The sequence below is a fragment of the Marmota monax genome, unplaced genomic scaffold (genome assembly GCF_021218885.2).
Source record: "Marmota monax isolate L192 unplaced genomic scaffold, Marmota_monax_Labrador192_F-V1.1 WCK01_AAM20220418_F8-fsc00002, whole genome shotgun sequence".
Taxonomy (NCBI): domain Eukaryota; kingdom Metazoa; phylum Chordata; class Mammalia; order Rodentia; family Sciuridae; genus Marmota; species Marmota monax.
Window position 1 is genome coordinate 21,820,578 of NW_026693571.1, and position 27,825 is coordinate 21,848,402.

A 27,825-nucleotide genomic window follows, 5' to 3' on the forward strand; every position below is an offset into this window, starting at 1 on the left:
GCCAGCTAATTCTGTATCTTTACTGCTGTTTTATGCCTTCTTTGTCTTGTGTTAGTTTTCTACACATAGGCCTTTGTGATTCCTGAACGTAATGTCTTAAGCCAGTGCTTAGGATTTGATTCCTTTGTTCTTGAAAGTCTTTAATATTTGGTCACTTAGCAAAAGGTGGGCCTTAGCAGAGAAAAAAAAAGTTGATGAGAAGAAGAACTATAATTGGGCATGAATTTAAGTGAATGGCTTCTACTCCATACCTCGCCATGGAGCCTTCACAGATACACTGTCAGTCAAATCCTCAATTTTTGCAGGAGTGGAACAATGAAATTTATTCTCATTTTGTATTCCTATTTCTAATACCTCTTTTCTCCATCCCAGTACCAAGAAATAGACATTTCATTTTAACCCTTCACTCCGCCAAACAGTGATTATCACTTGCTGCCAATACCTTCTCAAATCATCATTTTGTTTTTTATTCTTATTTCTGTTCCCCAGTTTAGGTCTTTACTAGACTAAGGTGCCCCATGTACATTGTTGGTCTTGGCCTTTCTCTCGGTTTTCCACTGCCCAGGTATTTATGGGTCTTAAGCACAGCTCCAAGTGGTGTCATTCTACTTCTTTAAATTCTAGGATGGCTTCCCTTTGTCCCTGGAATAAAGGACATCCTCTTTGGAAGACTTTAAACTCTTCAGTATAATTAGTTCCTTATCAAACATTCTAGATCATTCTAATAGTTTCTCTGCCACATGCTGTATATGATAGACCAATTGGATTTTTCTTCTTATCTGTGTTCAATGAATTACTGGTGTCTTTTAAGTTCTTAATAGATGTTACTTTGGAAAACAAGAAAACAAAAGCTTTCTGGTCAAATAATTTATAAAACACTACAAATAACTATATTCCCATTTTGGAAAAAATATGAATTTGTCTTAATCCATTTGGGCTGGCTTTAGGAAAATATATTAGACTGGGTAGCTTATAAATAGCAGAAATTTATTTCTCATAGATCTAAAGATCAGGAAGTCATAGATCAAGGTGCCACAACATTAGGTGTCTGGTGAGGGTCTGCTCCTCTTACTGTGTCCTTGTACAGTAGAAAAGAAAGAGGTTGTACCTTACCTCATTTATAAGGGCACTAATACCATTCATGAGGACCACTTCCATGATCCAATCATTTAAAGGCCCCCACCTCCTAACACCATCGCCTAGAAAGTGAGAATTTCAACTGAGTTTAACATGATTATATTATAAGGAGAATAATGAATGGTATGATATCTATACTAAATGTGAAAAACAATTCTTCTTACAGAAGATTAAGCTATCTTTACATATTCCTCAAATCACCTATTCATGAAATATTCCAAGTAAGCACATTGTTGGTATATCTCACTAAATTTCAGTTGTTCCAATTTCGAAAGTAAGGATTTCAACATATGAATTTTGGATGACATAAATATACAGGCCATATCAGTTGTGTACTAGCATGAGGAAGTCTTAAGAAAGTTCTGCTGTCAAACAGCCTTTTTTACTATTAGGTAACTAAACTATTTTTCACAGAACCTCTACTAAAATATCATGACACTGTCACACAAGGAGATGATTTAGAAATGCTGCTTGTACATTTTGAAGGGAAATAAGGGAGGATTTGTATAAATTTTATTAATTGGTGCATATGCTCTTGTCTTTTACACTTTTGTGTCTAAGAAACATAGAAATTTTGAGACAATCATTTAAGTTAAACTTGATGAATTGTTGGCATGCTTTTCATTAAATTGAATGTAACCACTTTTTTGTTATCTTGACTTTATGAATCTACTTATGTCATAAAGTTACTTACAAAATAGGTCTGGTCACATGCTAACATCTTATTAATCTTTAATACATAAAAGAGACAGTTATCATATCTCCTTTCACAACTTATCTCTCCTCTTCAATTTAAACACTGTACTTTGGAGGGTAAGCAACAGGAGATCAGCAGTTATGCCTGTCTTTTTCTCTGTTCCAGGTCCATGCTTAACTTGGTGTTGCACATAGTAGGTGTTCAACAAATACATATTGAATGAATTATTCTTCATTCTATAGTTCCCTCCATCCTATCTCTGTTAAAGTCCTACTCATTCTTAAAGAAGTATCTTAAATGCAGTGCTGTAGAGGAATATTTCTATAAAACCCCAAGTCATAAGCAAACATATCCTTATTTCTCCTACTTGTATTCCCATTTCATTACATTCAGATATATTATTTGTATGTATATTTTATGTTAATCCACCTGAAAATCTCAACAATTTGACAATTTTAGGTGCACAACTCATAATTTCTTATAAATGTATGTTTATCATGTTATTTATGAAAGTTATAGTCATCTATACACAGATCTATTCATAAATATGTACATTTTATCTATGATCTTTGTATCTTCAGCAAGATTAGAATGACATGGTATGGCTCAAATTGTGTAAAGCACTGTCTTATTTGAAATTTACAATACAAGGCACTAAGCACAGAAAATGATCAATGAACGTTTGTTTTGTGAGATTACAGCTACTCATCCTACTAAATTTAAGTAACTGAAATTTAGTGAGATGTACCAATGATGTGTTTACTTGGAATATTTCATGAATAGGTGATTTGAGGAATACATAGATAGCTTAATCTTCTGTAAGAAGAGTTATTTTCTACATTCAGTATACACATCATACCATTCATTATTCTCCTTGTAATATAATCATCTTAAACTCAGCTCTCTTTAACAGAGTGAATATGTTCCAAAGGAAGTTACATGGGTTTTGTTTAAATTTGAGTAAATGATGCATAAAATGTAGGAAGTGTGTTTGAACTTCATTCCATATTTTTTTATTTAAGCCAGTAGGCATATTGACTTTGTAAAAATGGAGGTTTATATCTGTAATATAGTTATCTGCCAATGAAGATAAATGGTTCTGGAATATAAATCAATTATTTATTTGATTTCCTTCTCAGAGGTACTCATTTCAATACCAGAAACGAACATTTTTCTTTTCAATATAAGGTTGGTCTCAGGGCTGAGTAAATAAAAATAGAAAATTGATAAGGATGCATGCAGTACACAAAGGCTTTTCTACTGAGTCAATCTGATAACTTCACAAGAGAGTAGTTGCCAGATAGTCATAACTGTTTCTTATTCTTCATTGTGTAGTGTTCACAATGGGCTCGTCCTCATTTCACAGTGATGCTGTCTTGAAATGCATGGGCTGCTGTGGCTGCCATAACTTCAGCTGCAATTATGAATCACAGTGGCGTCAGAGTTTCAGAACTTAAACTTAACAGTGCTTTTACTTCTGTCCTATCAGGAAGATGGGTCTCTGCTAGGTTGAGTGATTTGGGTTCACTTATTGTGTATAAACCTGACTTTAAAGATCTCCATTCATTTCCTAACTTGTGAACAGAAGTATTTGGAATGTTTTAGGCTACACACTTGAGTTTCTTTAGTTGCCAATCTACTATGCTGTGAATATTTGTTTTTGGCATTTGTTCATTTCTGGCAGTCCCAATATTTGCAAATATCAATATTATAGAGCTTGCACATATGCCTAAACACCCTAATTACATTGTATTTACAGAACAATTTAATTTTAATTTAATTATATCTTTATATCTCTTGCGGATTTTTTTGTTGTTGCTGTCATCAGGGATTGAATCCAAGAGTACTTAACCACTAAGCAACATCCTCAGCCCTTTTTTCATTTTTTAATTTGAGACAAGGTCTCACTAAGTTGATGCAGCTGGCTTTGAACTCATGATTCAGCCTCCTGAGCCACTGGGATTACAGGTGTGCAATACCATGCCCAACCTCATGAGGAATATTTTAAATATCTACATTGAATACTGGATAGAAAATTTTAATAGTATGTACTTATTGAACAGATATGGCCTAGAACATGAATGAAAAGTAAAGATAAGAAAATGTTACACTATTCAGTGCTATTTTAGCAAGCTAGATTTTATTAGGGGAAAGCCGAAATTGTCTAAAATTACAAATAGCTAGAGTTTGAACATAATGAACACAAAAGAACCCCCCCCCTTTCAATCAACACGCAGGGCAAGGTTATTTGTAATGTGTTTCTCCTCCTCTTGCCACAATGAAATCAATGAAAGCATTGATTAATACAATTTAGTCAAGAATATGCATGTGAGTAAATATGTAAGCGTGTGTGTGTGTGTGTGTGTCCCCAAATTCAGAAAAAGAGAGAACCAAGTCTGACCACCCTCAAGCCAATACAGAGGCTACAATAAGAAGCAGGTGTCCAAGGACATTCTTCATCTAGATTACTTGCTGCCCAAACAGGGCATTTCAGAGCAACACTAGTAATTGTGTTGCTATGGCAATTATGCGTGTGCCCAGCAACCATGCATACGCTGTGGCTTAGAGTTTTAAAGTGCCCACTTCAAAGTGAGAATAGCACAATTGTTAAAAAGCCATGGTGTATTTTTTTTTAATCTAACCTTTGGAAAAAATATGAGAAGGATTTAAGAAGGATCTCTCCTACTTTATTTTCATGGGGGAGAAAAGACGTATTTAACAGAGTTTTTTAAACATTTTTTTTAGTTGTCAATTTATTTTATTAATTTATGCAGTGCTGAGAATCAAACCCAGTGCCTCACACATGCTAGGCAGGCACTCTGCCACTGAGCCACAACCCCAGCCCTTTAAGAGAATTTTGAATTATATGTGAAACAGATTGAGCATCATGTTTATAGAGGTTGTTTTATGAAACAATTTCAGCTTAAATGGCAGTTTACCCTCCTAAAGAGCTTATCTTTTGTCCTCAACTTTATTCTTTTTTAGGTGTCTGGAACAATCGTGTTAATGTGTAAATAAACTTGGTAGCTCCTGATGAGAGAATGGCTGTTTTAGTAGCTTCATCGTAGCTCTGACCAAAATGCCTGAAAAGAACAACAAAGTTTATTTGGGCTTCATGTTTTCAGAGGTCTCAGTCCACAGATGGTGAGCTTCATTGCTCTGGGCCCAAGGTGAGGCAGCATATTATAGCAGAAGGGCCCAGAGGAACAAAGATGCTCAGCTCATGGGAGTCAGGAACAAAGAAAAAGGAAGGGGATGAGGGAAGAACAACCCATACAGGCACATCCTGAGAAACTCACTTCCCTCAGTCATGTCCCACCTGCCTACATTACCACCCAGTCAGTCCATTTCAAACAAGGATGGACAGATTCAGTTACAGCTCTCATAATCTAATCATTTTGCCTCTGAATATTCCTGCACTGACAGGAGGCTTTGGAGAACACCTCATATGCAAAGTACAATGTAGACTGTTATCCTTTTCTATTCTGTGATGTCACAAATTCTTATCCATTTGATTTGATTTTTTGGATCATCAAATCTTTTTTTTTAATTAGGTCTAATCAGTTATTCATGACATTAGAAATCTCTTCAATTCATTGTACACAAATGGAGCAGAATTTTTCACTTCTCTGGTTGTATATCACTGAATCTTTTTTCTTTTTTAATATTTTTTAGTTGTAGTTGGACATGATACATTTTATTTTATTTATTTTTATGTGGTGCTAAGGATCAAACCCAGCACCTCACAAGTGCTAGGCGAGAGCTCTACCACTGAACCACAACCCCAGCCCCCATCACTGAATCTTAATACCCATTATTCTATCAATAATTTGCTCAAAATCCTAATACTATTTTCTCTCTCCTCACTCCAAGATATTTTCACATCTTTAAAGACACAATAGAGTATTGTTTGAGTTTTAAAACCCTACAATCCATGAATAATATAACGTTAAACTTTGAGTGAGGAGAACTTGACTAGTCCTGGATCCTTTCATCTTCTCTGCAGCATACCATCAATTCTGAGTCATCCGTTAGCTAGTGATTCTCAGAGCCCTCTTGGGATGCCTGTTGAAATATCCATTCTTGCCAGATCCTCTGAAAAAGCACATTTGGAGACACAAAATCAGCATGTATTACATGAACACTACAATTTGCCAAATATCAGGGTATCTGGCAAAAAATGTAAGCATAGCACATGGGAAGTATAACATCTAGCAATGAAGAACAATTCAGAATTGAGAAATTTTGGACTCGTTCCTAATTTTATTGAGGTTAAACCTGATTATAAAAATTCTGTTCTGGAAGACATTCCCCAGGATATGAAGGCAAGAGCAACAAGAAACTATTAGGGCAGGGAACTGTCAACCCTGGCTGCACTTGACAATCACCAGGGGAGAGGTTTGCAAACACCTATGTCCTGGCTCCAACCCTAAAGGTAATGATTTAGTCGGGAACAGAGCATAGCATTTCCTTTGTCGGTTGATTGGTTGGTTTGTTTGCTTTAAACTCTCTAGTAATGCTAAGGTACCACCAGGCTTGACAAACAGGGCATGAGAGAGACACTGTGTTGTAAAAGTAGGGTACAGGGAGGACCTAGACATTGTGTTCAAAAACCATGACCCAGCCACTTGGCTTGGTGCTGTAAGCATAGATATCACCAAGGAGATGACTGCACTACGGGAGAGCCCCATCTAGAGAGAGCAAAAGAGGCCAAGGAGAAGTTAGAAGAAAAAGGTCTGCTTTACCATTTACTTGATTCTCCTCTTATTCTGAGAATAAACAAGTACAGGAACATCTCCATCCCTGGAAATTCTGTGGTGTGGAGTTACATGTTACAGAGCCCCTGCTTTCTTCAGTATCCTTCCCCTTGTCTCTGCCTATTAAACTGCTCAGACTGAGGGATTGCAGCCTTCTGAGGGAAGTGGGGGTACCCCGGAGCTTTAGTGAGTGAAAATAAAGTTGGAAACACCCAAAGGATCTTCTGTCGAAGGCTACTCCAGGGATGGCAGGGACTGAATGTCAAGCCTCTGTATAACTCCAGCCCGGATGGTCCTGACAATGAAGCCCTCTGTATGAGGTGATGTCAGTGACTAGAAGGCTGCCTCCCCACACCCATTCTGGGAGCATTTGTGAAACCAGAAAAACACTGCATGGCAGACAGATTTTCCTCACCTTTTTCCTCTGTCAGATTCTTGAGGCCAGTCTTTGAATGTGGAGACAGACAGTAAATGCCCTTAGTCACTGTGTTTGTTTCCTAGACCTGCCACAATAAATTAGCACAGATGTGGTGGCTTAAAACAATGGAAATTTTCTCACAATTCTGGGGACCAGAAGTCTGAAGTTCCGCAGAGTCACACATACTCCCTCTCTTAGTGACTCCAGGATAAAACCCATTCCTTGTTTGTTTCTGATTCTGGTGGCTGCCTCCATCTTCACATTGTCCCATACTCCATGTTTGTCTTCTTTGTGGGTCTTTTACAACAACATTTACTGTTAGGCTTAGGGCTCACCTGGATCTTCCAAGATAGTCTTCTTATCCCAAGTTAAAATCCTTAACTTGATGACCACTGCCAAGACCTTTTTACCAAACAAGGTAACATTCATAGATCCTAAGGATTCATATGTGGACGCGTCTTTTAGGGGACCACCATTTAGCCCACTTGTGTCCCCAAGCATCTACAAGAAAAATGTTACTTATCCAGGTATGGTGGCACCCCTCTGTAATTCCAATAACTCAGGAGGCTGAGGCAGAAGGATCACAAGTTCAAAGCCAGCGTCAGCATTTTAGGGAGGCCCTCAGCCACTTAGCATGACCTTGTCTCAAAATAAAATATAAAAGGGGACTGGGGACTTAGTTCAGTGTCAAAGCACCCCTGGATTCTATCCCCAGTACCAAAAAAAGAAAAGAAAACATCCCTTAATGTGACAAGATGAAAGGGACATGCTGGTGAAGACAGTGAGTAGGATTGGTGAGGGTTAAAATGAAACGCATTTATTTACCTGGCTGCTTTTCCTCATTTGTTCGGTATTTCTAAGTTAAATATCAATGTAGCAGGCAATGAAAGCATTCCCTGGTGTTCTTTACCAGCTTTCTGAAGCTTCCCCCAATCTGCTGTGTCGCACTCCAAGCCAGAGACAGGAAAAGAACTGCTCAGCCAGGCTCTGTGTACAGCTCATTTTCCTCATGCCCACCGTGTCCTTGCCAACCCCTGCACTGTAACCATCATCCTGTCTCGTGGAGACGGGAAAACTCTCAGGGCCACATTTCACATACAAATTCTTTCCCCACATAGTTGCCAGAGCCAAACCAGAAGAGCTAACACAATCAAAGGGCTGCACTTCATGATTTCCTCTGCCCACGCCTGTGCGCATGTGAGTGCCTATGTGAGTGCATGAGCACACACCCACACACACACACACACACATTCACACACTTATTTTTGCTTGGCCTAGCAACACAATGGGAATGTAAACACGTTGTTAATGCAGCCGCTCTCAGTTAGCTTCCCAGATGGCTTAAGTTCAATAGATTTTTCCCCCTGATTTCCTCAGCTTCTCCTAGCAAGTGCTAAACAGCCATTATGCCTTTTCCTGCACATTGAGATTCATCTGCAGCTACTAAACTGCCTCCAAAGTGCTTCAATTTTGCATGAGTGCTAAGCTGGGGACTGGGAGACATTACCCAGTACTGAAGGCCCAGATCATTAGAAAGAGCATGTAAATCCTCTGAACCAGAAATAAAAAGTGCAGAGATTTCCTTTGTGAAGTCTCAACTGCAGCTTTATGTAAAACACGGAACTTTAGCAAGACTTTACATGGCCCCTTTTACTTCTCAAATTTTATTTGTGCTTTTTTGTTTTCTTTTTTTTGGTTCTACTTTGGCACATGTGTTCTAATATTTTTAATTTTTAAACAGTTAGCTTTCTATCAGAAACATGCAAAATAATAGCCATTCTGTCTCATTGTTTCTGAAGACCCCAGAACCCTCTTCACTTTTAATAGGGATGATACTTCAAAGTATTGCTAAAGGATCACCTGCAGGAAAGATTTTTAAAACAAACCCGAAAACCTGCTGCATAGCAAGAAGTTTTGAGAGGTGAGAGGCTGACACTTATAAGATATGTGCTGTATAAAGTATTTTAGATGTAAGATTTATATAAATACTGGATTATGGAAAATTTGGAATAGAATCTAAAGGGGACTGTGAAAATTACCAAGAAGGAAGCAATAATATGCTTCTCATCATTCAATAGATAATCCCTGTATATTGTTAAATATGTCTTCTTTGTATTTTTCAAGGTGAATATATTTTTAATCAGCATTTTATCTGTACTTTCACCTCTACCATCTTCACAATCTGCTTGTCAGACCATCTTACTGCAAATTAAAAATGTGTGGTCAGCTCCAGTACTACCTGCGAGAGGGTGGCCCAGAAGGGCTGGAGTCCTGAGTCCTGCAGCTTTACATGCTGTGGGCCTGGGCTCACACCCCAAGGCCTTGGAGTTGTGACAAAATGCACTTATGATAGAAAGGTTCACTCTATCCATTCAAGAATCATAAACTAGTCAGTCTCCTTTTACATGATTGCTCTGTAATTATTTCTCTTTTTTCCCATGTATGTACATAATAGGTGAGACTGTCTTTCTTTTTAGGATTCTGAGAGTAAAAATGTGTATTTGATGTACATTTATGGTTAGATAGTGCCGTTCATTATTTATCTCAAGACACATTTCCAAGAACATTTATTAACCACTGATTTATTCAACAGTGCATAAGTAAGTGGAACCTGACAGAAATGCAACTAAAAAGGGTTATAATAGGATATGAAGTGAGTGCATTCCAACTTGTAGGTACAAAGAAAATACTAGATGAATAACATGCATAAAAATGTACACAGAGACGTTAGGCACATGAGTATACTGTCTGTGTAATATATCCACTTTAGGCAGAAAACCAATTTTGTCTGTCAGCATGTTGTATACATCATTTAGACTGAATAGTACCATCCATTAATTTCCCTTTACAAAAACATAGCTAATCATGAAAATGGCATGATCTTTATTAGTGTTGGTATCATTGCAAAATATTTTTTACTATGATTCCACACCTCATGACTCCAACTCTACTTGTTAAATAGTTGTCTTTCATGTTCTCCCCATGAAAGTTGTTTATCCACTAAAGTATGTATCTTTGGAAAGGAATATATTTCATATTAAAAAAAGGAAAAATGATAAAACTTTGCCAGGAGATATGAACAGACATATGAAGGAAGCCGTTTGTTCAGTTGGCAATATTATACAGGTATATAAATATCTTGGGGAATTGGAGTCCTGGTGAGAAACAGTCATTTTTCTTTATGATGTTAGAGGAGAATGGACAAGAAGACATCAGCAGTTACAAACAATATTCAGAATCAGGTATCATTCTTCAGTCATTTCTGGCTTAAGCTTATTTATCTCTTGCAAAAACATCAAAATTTGTTTGACTGCAAAAAAGTGATAATGACAATTAAACACTATGACCTAGTATTTCAATTTAATTTGTTCAATATTGAAATGATATTTTGAAAGCACTGCACACATAACATTTTGGAAGTAATTTTATATGATAAATAAATTCCTCTAAATTTTATAATATTTTAAGCATAAATATCAAAATCAAACATTCAGATATTTGAAAACACTTAGAATTAATACAAATTTCTATCTATGTGTTAAATCAGACGGTGTCAGTTTTTTTAAAAAAAAATATTAATTTGAGCTCAGCATTGAATTATGGTCAAAAAACATCACCAAAGTGCATGGGATTTATAAGTATTTTCTTCATCCATTTATCCAATAGGCACTAATTGAAAACTACTGGGTGCCATTCATGTTATAGTCAATATCATTTTAGTCAGTACTGTATGAAGCTGCAGGAACATTTAGACCTCCCTGCCCAAGACTGATAGCTCAAGCATGATGCAACGACACACCTGTTTATGTAACAGTCCTAGGAAGGTGACCTTGTCTGGTGCAGCACTGCTTCCCTTACTGGGGCATGGACTTAGGCTCCTCCCAACTGTCTCTCTACCATCCTCTGAGGTCTTACTTTATTTTGCATCCAGCCAGCAGTAGCAGGGGAAATACAGTGAGACCCAGCAGCTTCTCCAAAAGCCTGACCTATAAAAGGTACATGTGGCTGCTGCTCACATTCTGTTGACCAGCATTGCTTTGTGACCACATCTGAAACTAAGCAAGCTAGAAAATATGGTCAAATTGTGTCCATGGGAAGATGTAAGGAGCTGGCAGTCTCTGCCATGCCATCTGTCTATAAAAGTAGTCCCTTTTCAAGATTTCTTGTGATCTCATTGCAGTTCTGTGAAGTGCACTGAGAAAAAAAAAACTATTTTTATCAATTTAAAGTTTAAGAAAATGAGAAATTTAGTGCCATGCTTAAATTTACTTGTGATAGCAGCCAATCCAGGATCAAAAATCAGGTTTTTTTCCTTTCATTTTAATGTTCTATTTTTCCATATTTAGTTTTCTCTGTCACTAAAGATTTCATTTTGCAGAAAACAATAATCCAAATTTCATTTTTATTTGATGACTGTTAGTATTTCAATGGCATTGTGATTTTTTAGAAGTTAAATTTCTTCTCTTTTCCTAAGCATCTTTTTTTCCCCAATTACATTGTGATAGGACCTCTGCTGCCTAGGTACATAGGAATACTCTAAGTTCCAGCCTCCTTTCCTGAAAGTTCACCTGGGTGGAGTTATCATTTGTTGCCAATGACTGCAACTGACAATTATGCTGCCACTTCCCAGCTAAGACACTTGAGAGCAAGTGTGAGTCCTCTGTTCTCTCTTGGAGACTCTAAAACCATGGTTAGAAGGGTAGATCTCCTAGAAATCTCATGAAGGACAGCTTCCGTGGAGTCCTTTTGTGATGCTGAAAATTTAGAGGAGTTATGTATCCTTTGAAGAGAATATGTTTAAAAAAAGGAAGTAGAACAAAACTTTGCCTGAAGACATGAACAGGCATATGATGTATTAGGCATACACCCTGATGAAAAAGACATGGCTGGTTCTGGAAGATGTCTTTATGATGTTGAAAAATTAGGGGAGGACACAGAACAAAAATTAGGACACAGGATAGCATAAACTACTCCAGCTTCTAAAATCATGTTAGCTAACTCATATTATGGGATTATCCTGCCAAGAATTTTATGTGCATTGCCTCATTAAATCCTTACAACAATCCATTGAGTTAGGAATCTTAATTCCATTGCTCTGTTGAGGAAAGTTAGATTAAATGAAGAAGTTTTTTTCAAGATCATACATTTAGTTAAAGAAGAACCAGAATTTCAACCAGATCCTTTTCCAAAGATCATACTCTTAGTTAAATCAACTGCCAAGGAGTAATTTAAAATAAGGTTTTACTAGCATAACTTTGGCAATCTGCAATTCTATGTAAAGCCCTATGCTATCAAAAACTAAGTGCAAAGGGGAAAAAGTAAGTATATGTAATAGAGTCAGCAGAAGGGCAAAGAGATTTTCTTTGTTAAAAAAGGTAACAAAAGTTTAGAAAATTCATTATATCTGGGCATTTTATTAAATTATTTCTCCCTCTTGAATGATAAAAGAATGATTTGATATTAGGATTTCAGGAATGTATAGAAATATTTTGGAAATATGAGAATACATAATTATTTATCAATCCCTATACAACATTAAATTTGAAAACTGATATTTTAGCACAAGTTCAAAATACATGCTCTTAACAGAGCAGGGAGGAAGAGCAGGAGGAAAAGACTAACATTAAACAGAGACATGAGGTGGGAGGGAAAGAGAGAGAAAAGGGAAATTGCATGGAAATGGAAGGAGACCCTCATTGTTACACAAAATTACATATAAGAGGTTGTGAGGGGAATGGGGAAAAAAACAAGGAGAGAAATGAATTGTAGTAGATGGGGTAGAGAGAGAAGATGGGAGGGGAGGGGAGGGGGTATAATAGAGGATAGGAAAGGTAGCAGAATACAATAGTCACGAATATGGCATCATGTAAAAATGTGGATGTGTAACCGATGTGATTCTGCACTCTGTAATTGGGGTAAAAATGGGAGTTCATAACCAACTTGAATCTAATGTATGAAATATGATATGTCAAGAGCTTTGTAATGTTTTGAACAACCAATAAAAAAATACATGCTCTTACCTTGACCATATGTAATGCTAACATTTTCATCTCCACTTGAAATTCCACAAAAATTTTCCTTGTTGTATGTACATTAGTGAGTCATTTTTGTATATCATAATGGTCTTTAAAAAGGAGAATAAAAAGAAATCTTTTCAGTGGTACTTGATCTGTATTTACTCAGCTATTATAGATAATTTTGGAAGATCTAAAAGGCATGAAAACTTCAGTTTTCCCCTATTTTTAGTGTGAATGCCCAGCATGCTCAAATTTGAATCAAAGTGGTTTTTATGATGTCTTTCTGGCTAGGGTAGAAGATACAACTCCTCTCTTGACTGAAAGTCCCTTTCCTCTACATTATATAGAGTGCACATAATCACATATCTTTAAAATAAGTGTATAGTAGTATTCTAGGACAATATTCTTTGATTCATTCCACAAACATTTATTGTATGCCTGCAATATGTGTTGGCCATGATTCAAGTCCTTGGCAACTATACATCACAGCCAACAATCTCTACCCTGATGGAGCTCATATTCTAGTTGGAAAATGTAAAGACCCAAGAGGGCATGAGATTGTATACGTCCATGTTATATCTTCACTTAAATATTGACATCTTCTTATCCTGTTCAAAATTAGCCTACTTGGTGATTTCCATATAGTTGCTGAATGTCTTGGTCTTACCTGTTACTACTAAACAGGAGCATCAGGAAGGCCAAATAAAGGAGCTGCACAAGCATTCTATAGCCAATATAATTAGGGTTACACACTGCCACCCACTCTGTCAGGGTAGCTCCAATCTGTCTACAAAACAATATGCAGTAGAGATCTGGGGGATTAGTAAAATCCCAGGTGACTTGGCTAAAAGGCAAAATAACAAAAGCAAATCTCTTGAACTCATTCAGGTGTTCAAACTCCATTTCTTACTATCCTGGATTCATATTCATGGCCCTGAACAATGAAAGTCCCCACTTAACCCAGCTCACCTAACTCCACTGAAAATTTCCAAAACCAACTACCACATCTTTCTCATCTTAGTGTCTACCTAAGATAATATCCAACCAGTAGGGCTCCTCTCATCTCCTAAATCTATTCATTACCTGAAATGATTATATACTTTACTGTCAAAATATTAACAGTATATATAAAGGGAATTTTACAGATTTAAAGTACTTTTATAACTATTCCTTCATTTCTTTTCTCACAACCCAGCAACTCCTCCCCCCGCCACACACACATACATACACACACACACACACACACACACACAAAAAGCTTTGTTTTAAAATTGGGAAATAAAAGCTTGATGAATTTAGGCTTGCCAAAAGTCAAAGAATAATACAGAGCGGGAATTTATTTTCCTATCTGAATAAATCACTTGGTTGTTATATGTTAGATGAATACTTTTTCTATCCACCAGTTGTTATAACAATTTTCCTGGATGAGTACAATTTGTTAAAATATAAATACTTACATTTTTATTTGAAAAATCTCACTGGGAATTTGGAACTTACTATTTTTTAAAAAAATTATAACTTTGTTTATTTATATTTTTTATGTGGTACTGAGGTTCGAACCTAGTACCTCACCCATGCTAGGCAAGCATTCTACCACTGAGCTACAGCCCAAACCCTGGAACTTACTATTTTTAAGATAATCAAATAGCTGTCCCCAATAGACTATACTATGTGTAAACTATTTAAGTGGCCTTCTCTCAGAAGTGATTGCTCTTAATGATTGTTTTTGAATTATTTGGAGTAAGTGCAAAAAGAGGCCCAACTGTGGCTGGAGGGGTACTGGGGATTGAACGCAGGGGCACTTGACCACTGAGCCACATCCCCAACCCTATTTTGTATTTTATTAGAGAGAGGGTCTCACTGAGTTGCTTAGAGCCTCACTTTTGCTGAGGCTGGCTTGGAACTTGAGATCCTCCTGCCTCAGCCTCCTGGGCCCCTGGGATTACAGGTGTGTACCACCACTCCTGGAAGTATTTATTATTATGGACACATAGATCTTGCTGCCATTGTCAGAGTGTTTTCAGAAGATTACCAAAAATAGTGCTCTTAACACTTGTGATTAATGACTTGATATAAGAACATAGCTCTGAAACAATTTTGTAATAACAATTAAAATTATTAGAATTCTAAGTCAAATTAGCCTTGTTTACTAGCAGAGACAGATTAATCTTCCTAAAGAATACATCATTTTTTAAAATGTCATTTCACCAATTTACAATATTCAGTTTCCCTGCTCCAAAGAACAAATGTCTGTAGTTGCCATTCAAGGTTCTCCATGAATCTCTCTTCACACTCAACATTTTTATGTGAACTATTTTTCCTTGCAATGTTCTGTGGTGGTGGTTGTGATTGTTGTTGAATCTCTGCTCTTTGACTTGACTGTTACGCTTTCTTCATGAAGTGTCTTTGATTTTCCTGTCACTCTTTAAACCCAAACCATGCATCTGTGTCAATCTCAAATATTTTACTTGCCCATGTTTTCCTGATTGCTCTGTCTTAAACTACATCACTACAGCTTTCTTCGTGGAGTTTCCAGGATTTCCCAAACTGTGAATTACTTTGAACAGACCAACATGGAGAATGCCAAACAAAACTACATTGAAAGCCATGGTGAGATGGGGCTGTGTCAGTGTTGCCTGAAGTTCTGTGGATTAATATATTAGGGGAAATGGTGCTAATCCACATTACACCAACTTTGATGGCAGAACTTCAGACCAATGTCTGCAATTTACTGATGGGCATTCTGAGTTTCTTAAAGGAAGGTATGTTAAACAGAAATCTTGAAGATGTTTAACTATGGAACCCTTTTTTTGAGAAACAGTTTGAGAAATAATAATGTAGTGGAAAGAATAAGAATATTGAATTCAGACAAATATGTATCTGATTCCTTTTTTCAGTACACATTGGCTGTATGAATCATTGTTTAAATTCTGATCTCTGCTATTTCCCTGTATGACAGGTATAATAATACTAATTCATAATCATTAATATGCAGATTAACTAAGACACATGGTAGACACTGGTTATCTTTTAAAAATATTTTATTGGTGCATGATAATTATTCATAGTAGTGGGATTCATTGTGCCATATTTGTACATGCTATGACATAAATTGACCAATCACACTCCCCAGTATATTGCTTTTTCCTCTTGTCCTACCTCCCTCTGATCTGCTTGCTCTACTGTACTGATCTCCGTTCTATTGTTGTTATTAATATTTTTATTAGTGTGTTATAATCATATATAAAGGCAGCAATCATAGTGGTATGATAATGCATGAACACAGCATAATTTGTTATGTTTCCTTTCGCAGGATACTAGTTATCTTTACTCTTCTGAGCTACAATTAAATTCATATCTGTGATTAAACCTTTTCCTTTGCATTATAGCTGTTTAGATACAAACAATTCATTTAACATACATTAACTGGACAAATATTTTTGACAATTACTCCATGGATTATAACCAAATGACAGAGTCCCTATACTCAATGCATGCCTACTTTTATTTCTTTTGAATGAAGTAACCATAAGTGATTCATCTTTATGACTTCCTAGGACACAACCACCAAGCACAAAACAGATGCTCAAGGATTATCTTCATGGCAGAACATAACAGGATGAGACTTTCTCTGCAATCTTTATCAATGTGTCCTGAGCATATAGAAGAGTGCTTGGTAGGGGCTGGGGTTGTGGCTCAGCAGTACAGTGCTCGCCTAGCACATGTGAGGCCCTGGGTTTGATCCTAGCACCACATGAAAATAAATAAATAAATAAAATAAAGGTATTGTGTCCAACTACAACTAAACATTAAAATTTTAAAAAAAGAGTGCTTGGCACATAGTAGAGCCTCAATAAGTATATACTGAATGACCAAGCAAGAAGGATAGGAAGACCTATAATTCATAACAGTAGTGTTAACTAGATTTCCAGGAACTCATTATTCACCCTATTGACTGGAATCTTTTTAAAAATTTTATTGAAATTAATGAAATGTATAAAACGAGGAAGCCAAGAACTGCATGTATTCAGATTTAGGTCATAATAAGAATTAAACTGTCAAAGAGAAGTGGTGGAGAGTGTATATTCAAATATAGTGATAGGTTTGATGTTTTAGGAAAGATATATAGAAGAATGTTCTATTTGCCAACATAAGGGAATGTGCCCTTCTGAATTAAACAAATTGCCATCATGTTTTTATAAAATTGCTTCATTGAATTCCAAAGAATTCACACAAGGCAGAGGTTAAAGAAAGCATTTTAGTTCCAGTTTGGCCTCAGAAAAGTTCTTGGCACCAATTCAATAGATTTTTTTTTCATCACCAAAGTTAAGAATAAGAATTAAATGATGGTCAATGCTGGTAATATTGATTTCTATTGACTCATTACAACCTTGAATGCAAGACAGAAATGTTTTCAGACCCATCATTCCCATTATCCTTCAGACCTGACCCTCTAGGTGCCATGTATTTGAAAACTCAAATAAAAAACAGGAGGACTGCTTCTCCTGTGAAATTCGAAACCTAATGCTCCCACAAAAGAAAGAGAAAAACAATGTTGTTATTGCTGGAGTAAGAATCATTTGTCACTCTATTTAATATCTTAACTAAAATTTTAAGTTTCAAGATGGGAAATAGTGCATTGAACTATACTCATCATGGAGCTTTCCAGAGGCACTAGGAATCCTTCAACCCAGAGTCACAATCCATTGAATATTCTTTTGACTTTTATACAAAACACAGGTCCTCATTTGACACATTTGGTACCACTTAATAGAATTAAGTGACTATAAAACTATAACCAGAAAAGGAAATAAAGTCAATGACAGGTATGAAAAGCTTCTAAGCAAATCACTTGTACCATTCAGTCCCAGCCATGTTATTATTAAAACTTTGTGTGAATTTATCCCTTTAAAATTCTTAATTGTCAAATAAAAATTGGGTAAGTTTATGGTAGGCAACATGATATTTTCAAATATGCCTGCATTGTATAGTGGTTAAACCAAGCTATTTAGCATACGCATCACCTCAGGTGCTTTTCTCTGTGTGTGGCAACAATACTCAAAATCTTCTTTCTTAGTTTTTGTCAAGAATATAATACATTATAATTAAACTATATTCACCACTTGTATGATAGTTCTCTTACAGTTATTCTTTTTGTCTTCCTAAAATTTTCTATCCTTTGACCAATAACTCCCCAATCAGCTCTCAGTAGCCACCACTGTACTCTTGGCTTCTATGAGTTTGACTTTTTTAGATTCAAAAAAAAAAAAAAAAAAAAGTGGATTCATTCCACTTATAAGTGAAACACTGCAGTATTTGTGTTTCTGTGCCTGGCTCATTTTACTTGAATTAATAAACTTCTGGTTTACCTATATTGTCACAAATGACAAAATTCCTTTCTTTTGTTTTTAATACTGAATAGTATCCCATCGTGTGTGTGTGTGTGTGTGTTGCATTTTCTTTATCCATTCATCTGTTGGGTTCATATTTTGGCTATTATTAAGTGTTGCAATGAACATGGGAGTTCAGGTGTCTGTTTAACATATTGATTTTATTTCCTTTGAATACACCTACTAGTGGGATAGCTAGATCTTATGGTAGATCTATTTTAAAATTTTTGAGGTGCCTCCACATTTTCCCATAAAGGCTGCAATAATTTATATTTTCACCAAAAGTGTGCAAGGATTCCCTTTTCTCTATACCCTTGCCAACACTTTTCATCCTTTGTCTTTTTTATCATAGTCATTCTAACAGGTATGAGGTGATAGTTCTTTGTGATTTTAATCTGTGTATCATTTCACATAATTAGTGATGTTGAGCATATTTTAATATACTTGGTAATATACTTGGCCATTTGTATGTCTTTTTTTTTTAGAAATATTTATTCAGGTCCTTTGCTCGTTTTTAATTAGGTTGTTTTCTTGCTATTGAGTTGTTTGAGCTCCTTATTAGATGTATGGTTTACAAGTGTTTTCCCCCATTCTGTTTTGAAAGTGGGCATCCCTGTGTTATTCTAAACCTTTTAGGAAAAGCTTTCAACTTTTAACCATTGAGCATTATGTTAGCTGTGGGCTTGTCATATATACTCTCCATTATATTGAGATACAGTCATTCTACACCTAACTTGAGAATATTTATCATGAAAGGATTTTGAATATTGTCAAATCCCTTTTCTGTGTATACTGAGATGATCATATGACTTTTGTCCTTTATTCTGTTAATGTGATGTATCATGTTGTTCCATATATTGAACTGTTCCTCTGTCTCAGGAATAAGTCCCACTTGAGCATGGTGGAACTTTAATATGCTTTCAAATTCAGGTTGATAATATTTTGTTGAGGACTTTTACAACTGTATTCATCAGGATTATTGGCCCCTACTTTTCTAATAATGTCTTTGTATGGTTTTGATGTGAGGATAATGCTAGTTTGATTTTTTGGGAAGAGTTTAAGAAGGACTGTTCTTGATTTTTCCTTAAGTGTTTGGTAGATTTTAACAGTGAAGCCATCTAGTCCTCTGCTTTTCTTTTATAGGAGACTTTTCATTATTGAGTAAATTTCCTTATTCATCATTTATTCAGATTTTCTATTTTGTTATGATTCAGTCTTTGTAGGCACTGTGTTTCTTAAATTCATCTCGATCACAAATACAGTAATGTAACTAATAAAATTATATTAACAATAATGCTAATACACCACTAAGTCTCAGTTTCAAATTGCACAACATAATTTTAGTTTTCATTGCCTATTCATATATTAAAAATTACATTAAAAATTCAAGAAAAACCATTGCAAAGCAGAGTTGGTAAATTATGTGTTTACAGTGTCTGTACAGATTGTCAAATGACCTCAGGGAATATAACCTGCTGTAAAGATTGTCAGATGACCTCGTGGAATATAACCTAGCATCCTGATTGTGAAGTTCTGCCTTTCAAGTTATCATATTTTGATTATTATAGTCACAGTTATAGGTTGCTAAAATGATTATCAGTTTTTATGGTATGACATCCTTTTAAATAATGGCAGGGTATTTTGTGATTTAATTTAGATTAAGACATCTAGAACTGATATGTTTCATATTTTAGATCATATTAGTGAAGACTAATAGGATTAGGCTCCCAATGAAAGCATAAGAAAGAGACCACACTAATTCAATAAAATGTCGTAATATATTCCAGAACATCCCTACCTGCAACTTTGTGCCTTTCCCACTAACTCCTGTCCTAACTGTGAATGTCCTGTAATGAGATTTGGGAGGGCTCTGCAGCTCTTCTCCATTAGAGAGATGGGGGTGGGGTTGGGAGGCAAATTGCTGGGCCTGTGCAATGTGTTGTCTCCCTTTGCCAAAGGGAAGATGAAGTCCTTGGGAGGCAGGAGGAATACAGCTCAGACACACATAACACCCAAGTCTAATGCTGGCTTAGGTGGGTTTCAGTTAATTATCAGAAGGTACAGTTTGGTAACCACACTTTTTAAAATGTATTAAGACGGTGCATAATTTTTAAGTATCACCTAATAAACAAGGTACTTTTATTCAGTAAATAAACAGCTGAAGCCAAACAACATTTGATCCATTTTTATATTTCTGCAACTTAACATAGTCTCTGACATTAATGATTTTTAATAAGTACGTGTTTGATGGCACTACAAATTCAATTTCAATGGGAATACAGATATTGTCTTGAATAATTATTCAAGGAAATTCATCATGTATTGGTGATTAGTTTAGAATAATATTCTAGGAAAATACTATTTGTGGGTGCCTGATCACTATTATAAAATTAAAGGTATACTAAAGATAAATAATCAATGTCATTTAGTAGATTTTATTGCCATATTCATGTATGGCCTCACAAAGATCCACTCAGAAGGTGACATTTGCATCTGGATTTCTATATTCATTTGAAACTCCCTGTTAACAAGTGTATGCTCAGACTCATTATAAGACTTCTTGGTATAACATGCTAATTACTTTCCTGCACTCTAGCTCCCAAACCACAATGAATCATATTATGAAAGCAAATCACTGAAAACTTCAAACAGCATGCGTCTTTAAGATGCCACTATTAAGGGAAACATAATGATGGGGAATCTTTGATGTTATCAGATGTGATGGAAACTACACATTTGTATTTGTGTAAATCCTGTAGAGTGAAGCATTTCCCCTACCCTTAAATAACCTGAAACCAATTTCAAGTTCCCAAATGCTCTTCAAAGCAGCCTGCCTTGGAAGTAATGCTGATGGCATTTCATATTTCAAGTTAGCTTGCTTTTTCCATCTCAGGACTTCAAGCAGATTTGAAATTTTACTTTCAAAGAGAAAAGATATTACCTGCTTTTACCCAAACCACTAGCCCTGGTTTGATGATGAGCAAAATGTCATAGGTAATGAACTTATCTATGGTAATGAAACTATGGTATGTAACCTTGTAGCTCAGAGTCTGAATACTGCAGCCGATTCCAGGGAATTTTGAACTGTGTTTAGATACTTCATGGTGCCATTCTTTCTTGTTCTTGTGTTGTTGACCAAAAGTTGGAATGTAAACTTTGGAACATGTAACAGAATAACTGTACACAACTGGAATTAGTCCACCTCCTCCTGAATGGGGTGTCTGTGGAGCTGAGACAAAAAATGGTGTGTGCTTGATTCCAGCGCCCACAGGGAGCCCAGACCACACAATTCAGAACATTCATACTATGAATAGCTCCTGTAGCAGGAGGGTCGGTCTGTGGCTTCTTAAAAGGCTTCAGATTTGTGGTCAGTAGAAACATCCATGAGCCTATTTGGGATAAAGGATACAGTGGACCTAGTGAAGTTCCACTAGCATTTAATTAGGTTTCCTGTAATTGCTTTAAGTAAAAGTGGGGAATGAAACCTGAGGTATCCTCTTGGGACACAAAATATTTGTATGTGGTTTTAATATCCTGAGCCCATTTGTTGATGCTCTGAATTTTAGAAAGAGCCATTATAGTTTGAAGGAAATATACACAGCAGGTTTATCAGCCCTTTGGTAACTGTAAATTGGAAGAGTTGTGTTTCCAGTAACTGAATTTCTGCGTGAGGAGGGAATGGATAAAGAAGTAAAACAGGCAAAAGCATTAAACACCAGAGTGAGGAAGAAGAAAACAGGAGGAGATGGGGTTGGGAGAGAGGTTGCATTCCATCTATCCAAAGACACAAATTTCTAGATATTAGAAAAATGAGAAAAATTATAGTAAGATCAGAAAAACAGGAGGCCTGAGCAAAGCCAGGAAAGAGGGTGGAAAGTAATGCTATTCACTGATAGTTTGGGATTTTTGCTGTGAAGATTGTTATATCAGTTGGACATTGGCTAAAATAATATATTGGCTTTTCAGACAGGGTTGAAGGGTTGCATTATAGCAGTTCCTTGAAATTTCTTTTTAAACTGGTCATTGTATAAACATGATAGAATTACTAATTTTCAAAACTTTAAGATATTTTTAAATATACTCAGTAAACTTTTGACAATGGATCTCATCCTTTCAGGATCTCATCCTTTCTTATGATTCTAAAACCCACTTTCCTGGTCCTCAATCCAATAGAGAGGATCTTTAGTGGACCTAAGAGCCTACTAGTTCCCATGACCCAAGCCCTCTCAGCTCTTAATAGAAAATATTGTTCACTCCTCTGGGGGACAGTACCTGCTTCCACTGGGTGGTTGTTAATTTCCTGAGTACTCTCACTCATTTGAGTATTTCTTAGGTGTTACAGAGAAATTTGTGGAATTCCTTTTTAGGGGTTTCCCAAAGGCATACTCTCTCCTGTCACTTTTGATCAACATTACAAAAAAATTATTGTAATAATTTTGGAACTTGTTAAACTCCAAGAAATTGAATAAATAAATATACACCCACTGACATACATATACACACATGCACAATATCACAATATACACATGCACTCACACACATGTATATATTTTATATGTATCATATGATACATATAAGATGTATATATGTGTGTGTGTGTGTGTATGTGTATATATGTATGTGCTCCCACCCTGGGCTCTCACCATATAATGCTACCAAGATAGCTCACATTGGTTCTATCTTTCATGCTAGATTGAACTTCTTTGTTACTTTCTCTCATCCCTATAGCTCGACTTTGCAGCATTAAAAACAATTATTCTTAAATAGTAAATAGTATACCCCATTGTTAATATGAGTAATTAGAATTTCTCTAAGTGCTCAGTACAATATCTTTTATGTAACTGACAATAGATACTTATTCAATGAATGAATAAATATAAGGTAAATAGTGCAAAGTGATTTATTTAATCATTCTTATTGTGTGCCCTTACTTGGCTCAAAACAAGTTATCCTACTCCCTGGATATTCTGCTAGTTATCTCAAATGGACACTCTATTCTGAAAATATGTGTATTCCATTTCCAGGAGAACTGAAAGTTCCCCACATACAATGTTGAGATAATCCCTTTTACTCACTGCAAAAATGAGCATTGCAGAATGATTCTCTGTAACAATCTTGATAGCTAAAGATATATATCCTTGAAATGATAATCCCAGATTCTTAGTTCAAGTTTTGTTATCCAAGATTACATAAGGCTGTGAAATAAATTGCAATTATTTCAGCATTTTGGCTGAAGGACTTTAACAAGATTTTAGTTACATTGCAATTACAATGCATCAGGTGGACTTTCAAAATATCTTGCATGAAAACCCTAAAGTCATATATTCTTTGATTAGGATATTAGAGGTATGTTAACTGAAGTATTTCTTTCACAAAAAAATAATGGGCTATTATAATTGAAACACAACTATTAAAGTAATTGAATTGTTAAATTATCACCACAAAGAGTATAGATTTAGGTTGTTCTCTCTCATTTCTTGTGAGGAGTTGGAAGACTGTGTATAGCACCTGGGCATCCTAGCCACATTTTAATTGAGGTACAGTCCTTAGATGTGAAATCTGAGTTCACTCCTCAGTAAACAGAGGGCTATAACTTGGTGGGGGATGAATTTTAGCAAGCTCCCTGGGGAAATCCATTATTTTGTAGGGTGATGGATTCACTCCACTTTCATCTTCAGATGAATCCAGAAGATTTGAAATAGCAAATAAGAGAATGAAAAAGTAGTTAAATAAAGCGACAGGAGCCAGCTGAAAAACCAGAGATGAGAGACAACATCTGGATGTTGACCTATGGCAACAAGAAGGATCACTGGGGAGAAAATACGTGTTTCATATTTCATTGGTACAGGTCTTTTCTTGACTTGAACCTCCCTTTCTCTTCTCAGGTCTCATTGTCCGGGAAGTGAGCATTGAGATTTCACGACAGCAAGTGGAAGAACTCTTTGGCCCTGAAGACTACTGGTGCCAGTGTGTGGCCTGGAGCTCAGCAGGCACCACGAAGAGTCGGAAGGCTTATGTGCGCATCGCATGTGAGTCGCTGCACAGACACACACACACTGGGTTTCAGAAACTATGGAAATATCAGAAACTTTAGACCATAACTGATCTAAAGTCTGGGATCAAAATCCCTGGTGAAAAATTGCTCCAGATTTCTTCATTTGAGCTATACATCCCTCTGAAGTCCCAGAGATATCTTTTTTTTTTTTCAAGGCACTGGCTAGTTTTCCTTTAGAGATGTGAAAGAATTCTTCCTACTTTCAAAAGATTCTTATTTTGTTTTAATCTTGTAGCAATTAGGCTATAGGAGAACCAAGTATATTCCTTTTATGAGTTGATTTAAAACTGTATTGAGCAGTGTCCTTATTGGAAATAAAGACTACCCAGATCAAGCTTCTCTGTTTATCTAGGAACTGTTATAGTGCCTTAGAACACAGCCTTGTTTTCCAAATTGTGTTCATTTCTAGAATAGTCATGTTCAGGAAAAGTGCCTCAGGAAAAAAAAGGGGGGGGGGTTCTATAATCAAATAAATGTGAGAAATATATTCTTTGACAAAATTAAATGGTTTATTCATTGTAAAACTTCTCAGATTTGTGGATATGCTAATAGGCACATTATCCCCAAGAGAAACCAAGCCCCTGCAGAACCCTCTCTCCCTGAATACTCTACTGCTAGAGCAGCATGAGTGTTGCTAGACCGTCTTAAGGTCCATTGAAATTCATATGTTTTATTTTTTGAACCTCTTTAAATGGCTAAAGCTTACTGAATTCTCTGTTGTGGCAGATGTCAATAATACATCTGCTGTGTCAGTAAGTCACATGGGTGCTGACTCATGTGCTCTCAGGTGGATGCTCATCTCTTGCTTCCCTTCATTCAACTTGATCTGGATCTGGACCATTGCAGACACTTCCCCTTAGTCTCCATGGCTAAATCTTTTCCCTGTTCTAGTCCTTCTTCCATGTTACCACGAACACAGTCTTCCTTAAACTTAGGACTCAATCTCACTTCTACCCTTGCTTAAAATTTTTCAGGGACATTTAAAGTCAAAATTTCTTATCAAAATATTAGAGACCAGTGCCTTAAAAATCAGAAATTAACTTTCTCACAATTCTGGAGATCAAGGTGTTAACACGTTTGCTTTCTCCTGAGGCCTCTCTGGGGTTTGCAGATGGCCACCTTTTCACTGAGTCCTCACATGGTCACTCTCTCTCTGTGTACACATCCCTTGTGTCTCTCTGAGTGTCCAAATTTCCTTTCCTTATAACGATAGCCATCAGATTGGATTAAAGCCCAGTATAACTGTTTTATTTTAAATAACTCACCTCTTTAAAGGCCTTATTTCCAGATATCAAAGGGTTCTATAATCAAATAAATGAGAGAAATATATTCTTTGACAAAGTTAAAGTGGTTTTAGTATAAGAGGTTTAGTATAAGATTCTGAGATACTAATGGTTAGAGATTCAACATAAGCATTGGGAGCAGGGAGATACAGTTCAGCTCATAACCACCACATTTCATGATTTCCATATCCATGCTATGTTTCAAGCTCTGACCACAAAGGATTTCTAAACATTAGTCATACCAGATTACAAATGTTTTAATCTCCATGCCTTTGGACTGTTGCTTATGCCTAAAGATTTCACCCTCATCTTAGTTCCTGTTATACTTTTTAAAATTAATGTATTTGACAAACATTCAGTGAGGATTTACTCAGTTCTGGGACAATTATAGGTATTAGGGATGGTGGGGGAAGCAAAACATATAATCACGGTTGCCCTTGTGGTACTAGTCTTCTGGTGAGGAAATGCAACCTCTGTGTAAAATAAATAATAACCAGTTAAGGAGCAGCTAGTATGTGCTGTAAAGAAAAATAAAGCAGGAAAATGGAATGGGTAGTCAGGGTGAAGCTGGTCAGGGAAAGTTTCCTGAATAAGCCGATGGTTGAGTCAATCTGCCTGCAGGAAAAGGACCAGGTGAGGACTCCAGCAAGGGATTCGATTACAGACCTCTGAGGCAGGCACATGCTCAGCATCATCCAGGCAGTGTGGTTGGGCCATAGAGCCCAAAACAGCCTGTGTAATGGGAGAGACCTGAGGGTCTGAGAAAGGTAAGACTGGAGGGTAAAGACAGAGAGGGATGTGTGGAGATGTGGGACTCGGTGCTGTGACATCTTGGTTTTTAGAATAAATGTGTAGAATCTTTTCTGCAGAGGAACTGCATCTGACTTCATTGGGAGAATTACCTAAGGGCTGATGAGAAGAGACCTGGAGTGGCAGCAGGGGTAGAAAGGAAGAGGGCTTCAGCTAGGAGCTATGTTGGGCAGGCTCAGAACAGAAGCAAGGATGGAGTGCTGAGAGCAAGATTCTAGACACATTTAATGTAGAGGGAAGAGCTTTTGTGGAGAGTTAGGATGTGAGAGGAAGAGAAGAAAGAATAGTTCAAGAGACCTGAGCCTTTTTGAAGAATTTCTATCACGTGTCCCTGGTGAAAGCACTCCTGTTCCATGCATGGAGGATAGATATTCCTCTCTATAAATTTTCAGAGCAGTTTGTTATAATTTTAATCTAGGGATTACCACATTTTAATTATATTCATTTGTTGTAATGTTTGTATTTCATTCCAATGACTTCCTTGAGATCAAGTCTTCGTTTTACTTTATGTCTTCAAGTCTTAGAATAATGCCTAGAAAACCCTAGATGCTTAATAAATGTTTTTGAAATAAAACCACTATAAACCACAAGGAATTCCCTATGAAGTTTATTGAAATGCTGTACATTAATCTTCCCTCTTCGAATATGTCTAAAGAGATTTGCTCTTTGTCTCAAGTGGATTCTCCATGAAATAGACTGTGAGATGGAGACATACTTGCAGAAAATGTATTGAAGAGCACTCTTAGGAACAATAGTCCAAGGATATCAGGATGTTAAGTGGAGGAATGGAGTCAATAGGATTGGGCAGAAGGAGAAATTGAACTTCAGTGCAAATCCAACAGTGGCTAACCTATGGGGAGGTATGGAGTGCCAGTAGCCATGTGGAATTGGCCCACCTGGAGGCAGAGGCCTTAGATGGATTAGTCAGTGGATATGGGCTCCTCATGTACTGCCTACCTCAACAGCGAGTGTGACCTAGGACCAAGCAGCCTTCTTCCCAGAGAAAGATGGAGAGCTGGCAACACCAACATTGCCAATAGGGAGGGGACAGGCCTGAAAGGGGATCTAGGGGGAATATCACCACATCCCCTATAATCTTTTTACACAAATCTCTGAAGAATTTGTGTTATATTATAAGAAAGAAATATGTCTTTAATCATTTTTATAAAGAAACAAAAAACTAATTGTTTTGATTGAAGATTTAAATGAATTCAAAATCAGCTTTGAATTATAATCAAAAGAGGCACAATGATAAAAAAGT

At 36.4% G+C, this 27,825-nt stretch overlaps 1 protein-coding gene and 1 long non-coding RNA gene across 3 annotated transcripts in view; one reads left to right on the top strand and one right to left on the bottom strand.

Annotated features, from left to right (window-relative positions):
- The window catches only part of Unc5c (unc-5 netrin receptor C), a 370,561-nt gene that overhangs the window by 223,099 nt on the left and 119,637 nt on the right, over nt 1-27,825 (top strand). For both annotated transcript variants that reach the window (XM_046458973.2, XM_046458974.2), the window contains exon 3: nt 24,302-24,445. In XM_046458973.2, the coding sequence (XP_046314929.1) occupies nt 24,302-24,445 (144 nt within the window). The remainder of the gene's footprint in view (nt 1-24,301; nt 24,446-27,825) is intronic.
- LOC124102566 (uncharacterized) lies at nt 3,285-8,097 on the bottom strand. Its single transcript, XR_006854913.2, has 4 exons — nt 7,835-8,097; nt 7,007-7,094; nt 5,846-5,929; nt 3,285-4,917 (listed from the first exon to the last, which is right to left on the bottom strand). It is a non-coding gene; the product is annotated as an uncharacterized LOC124102566 (long non-coding RNA).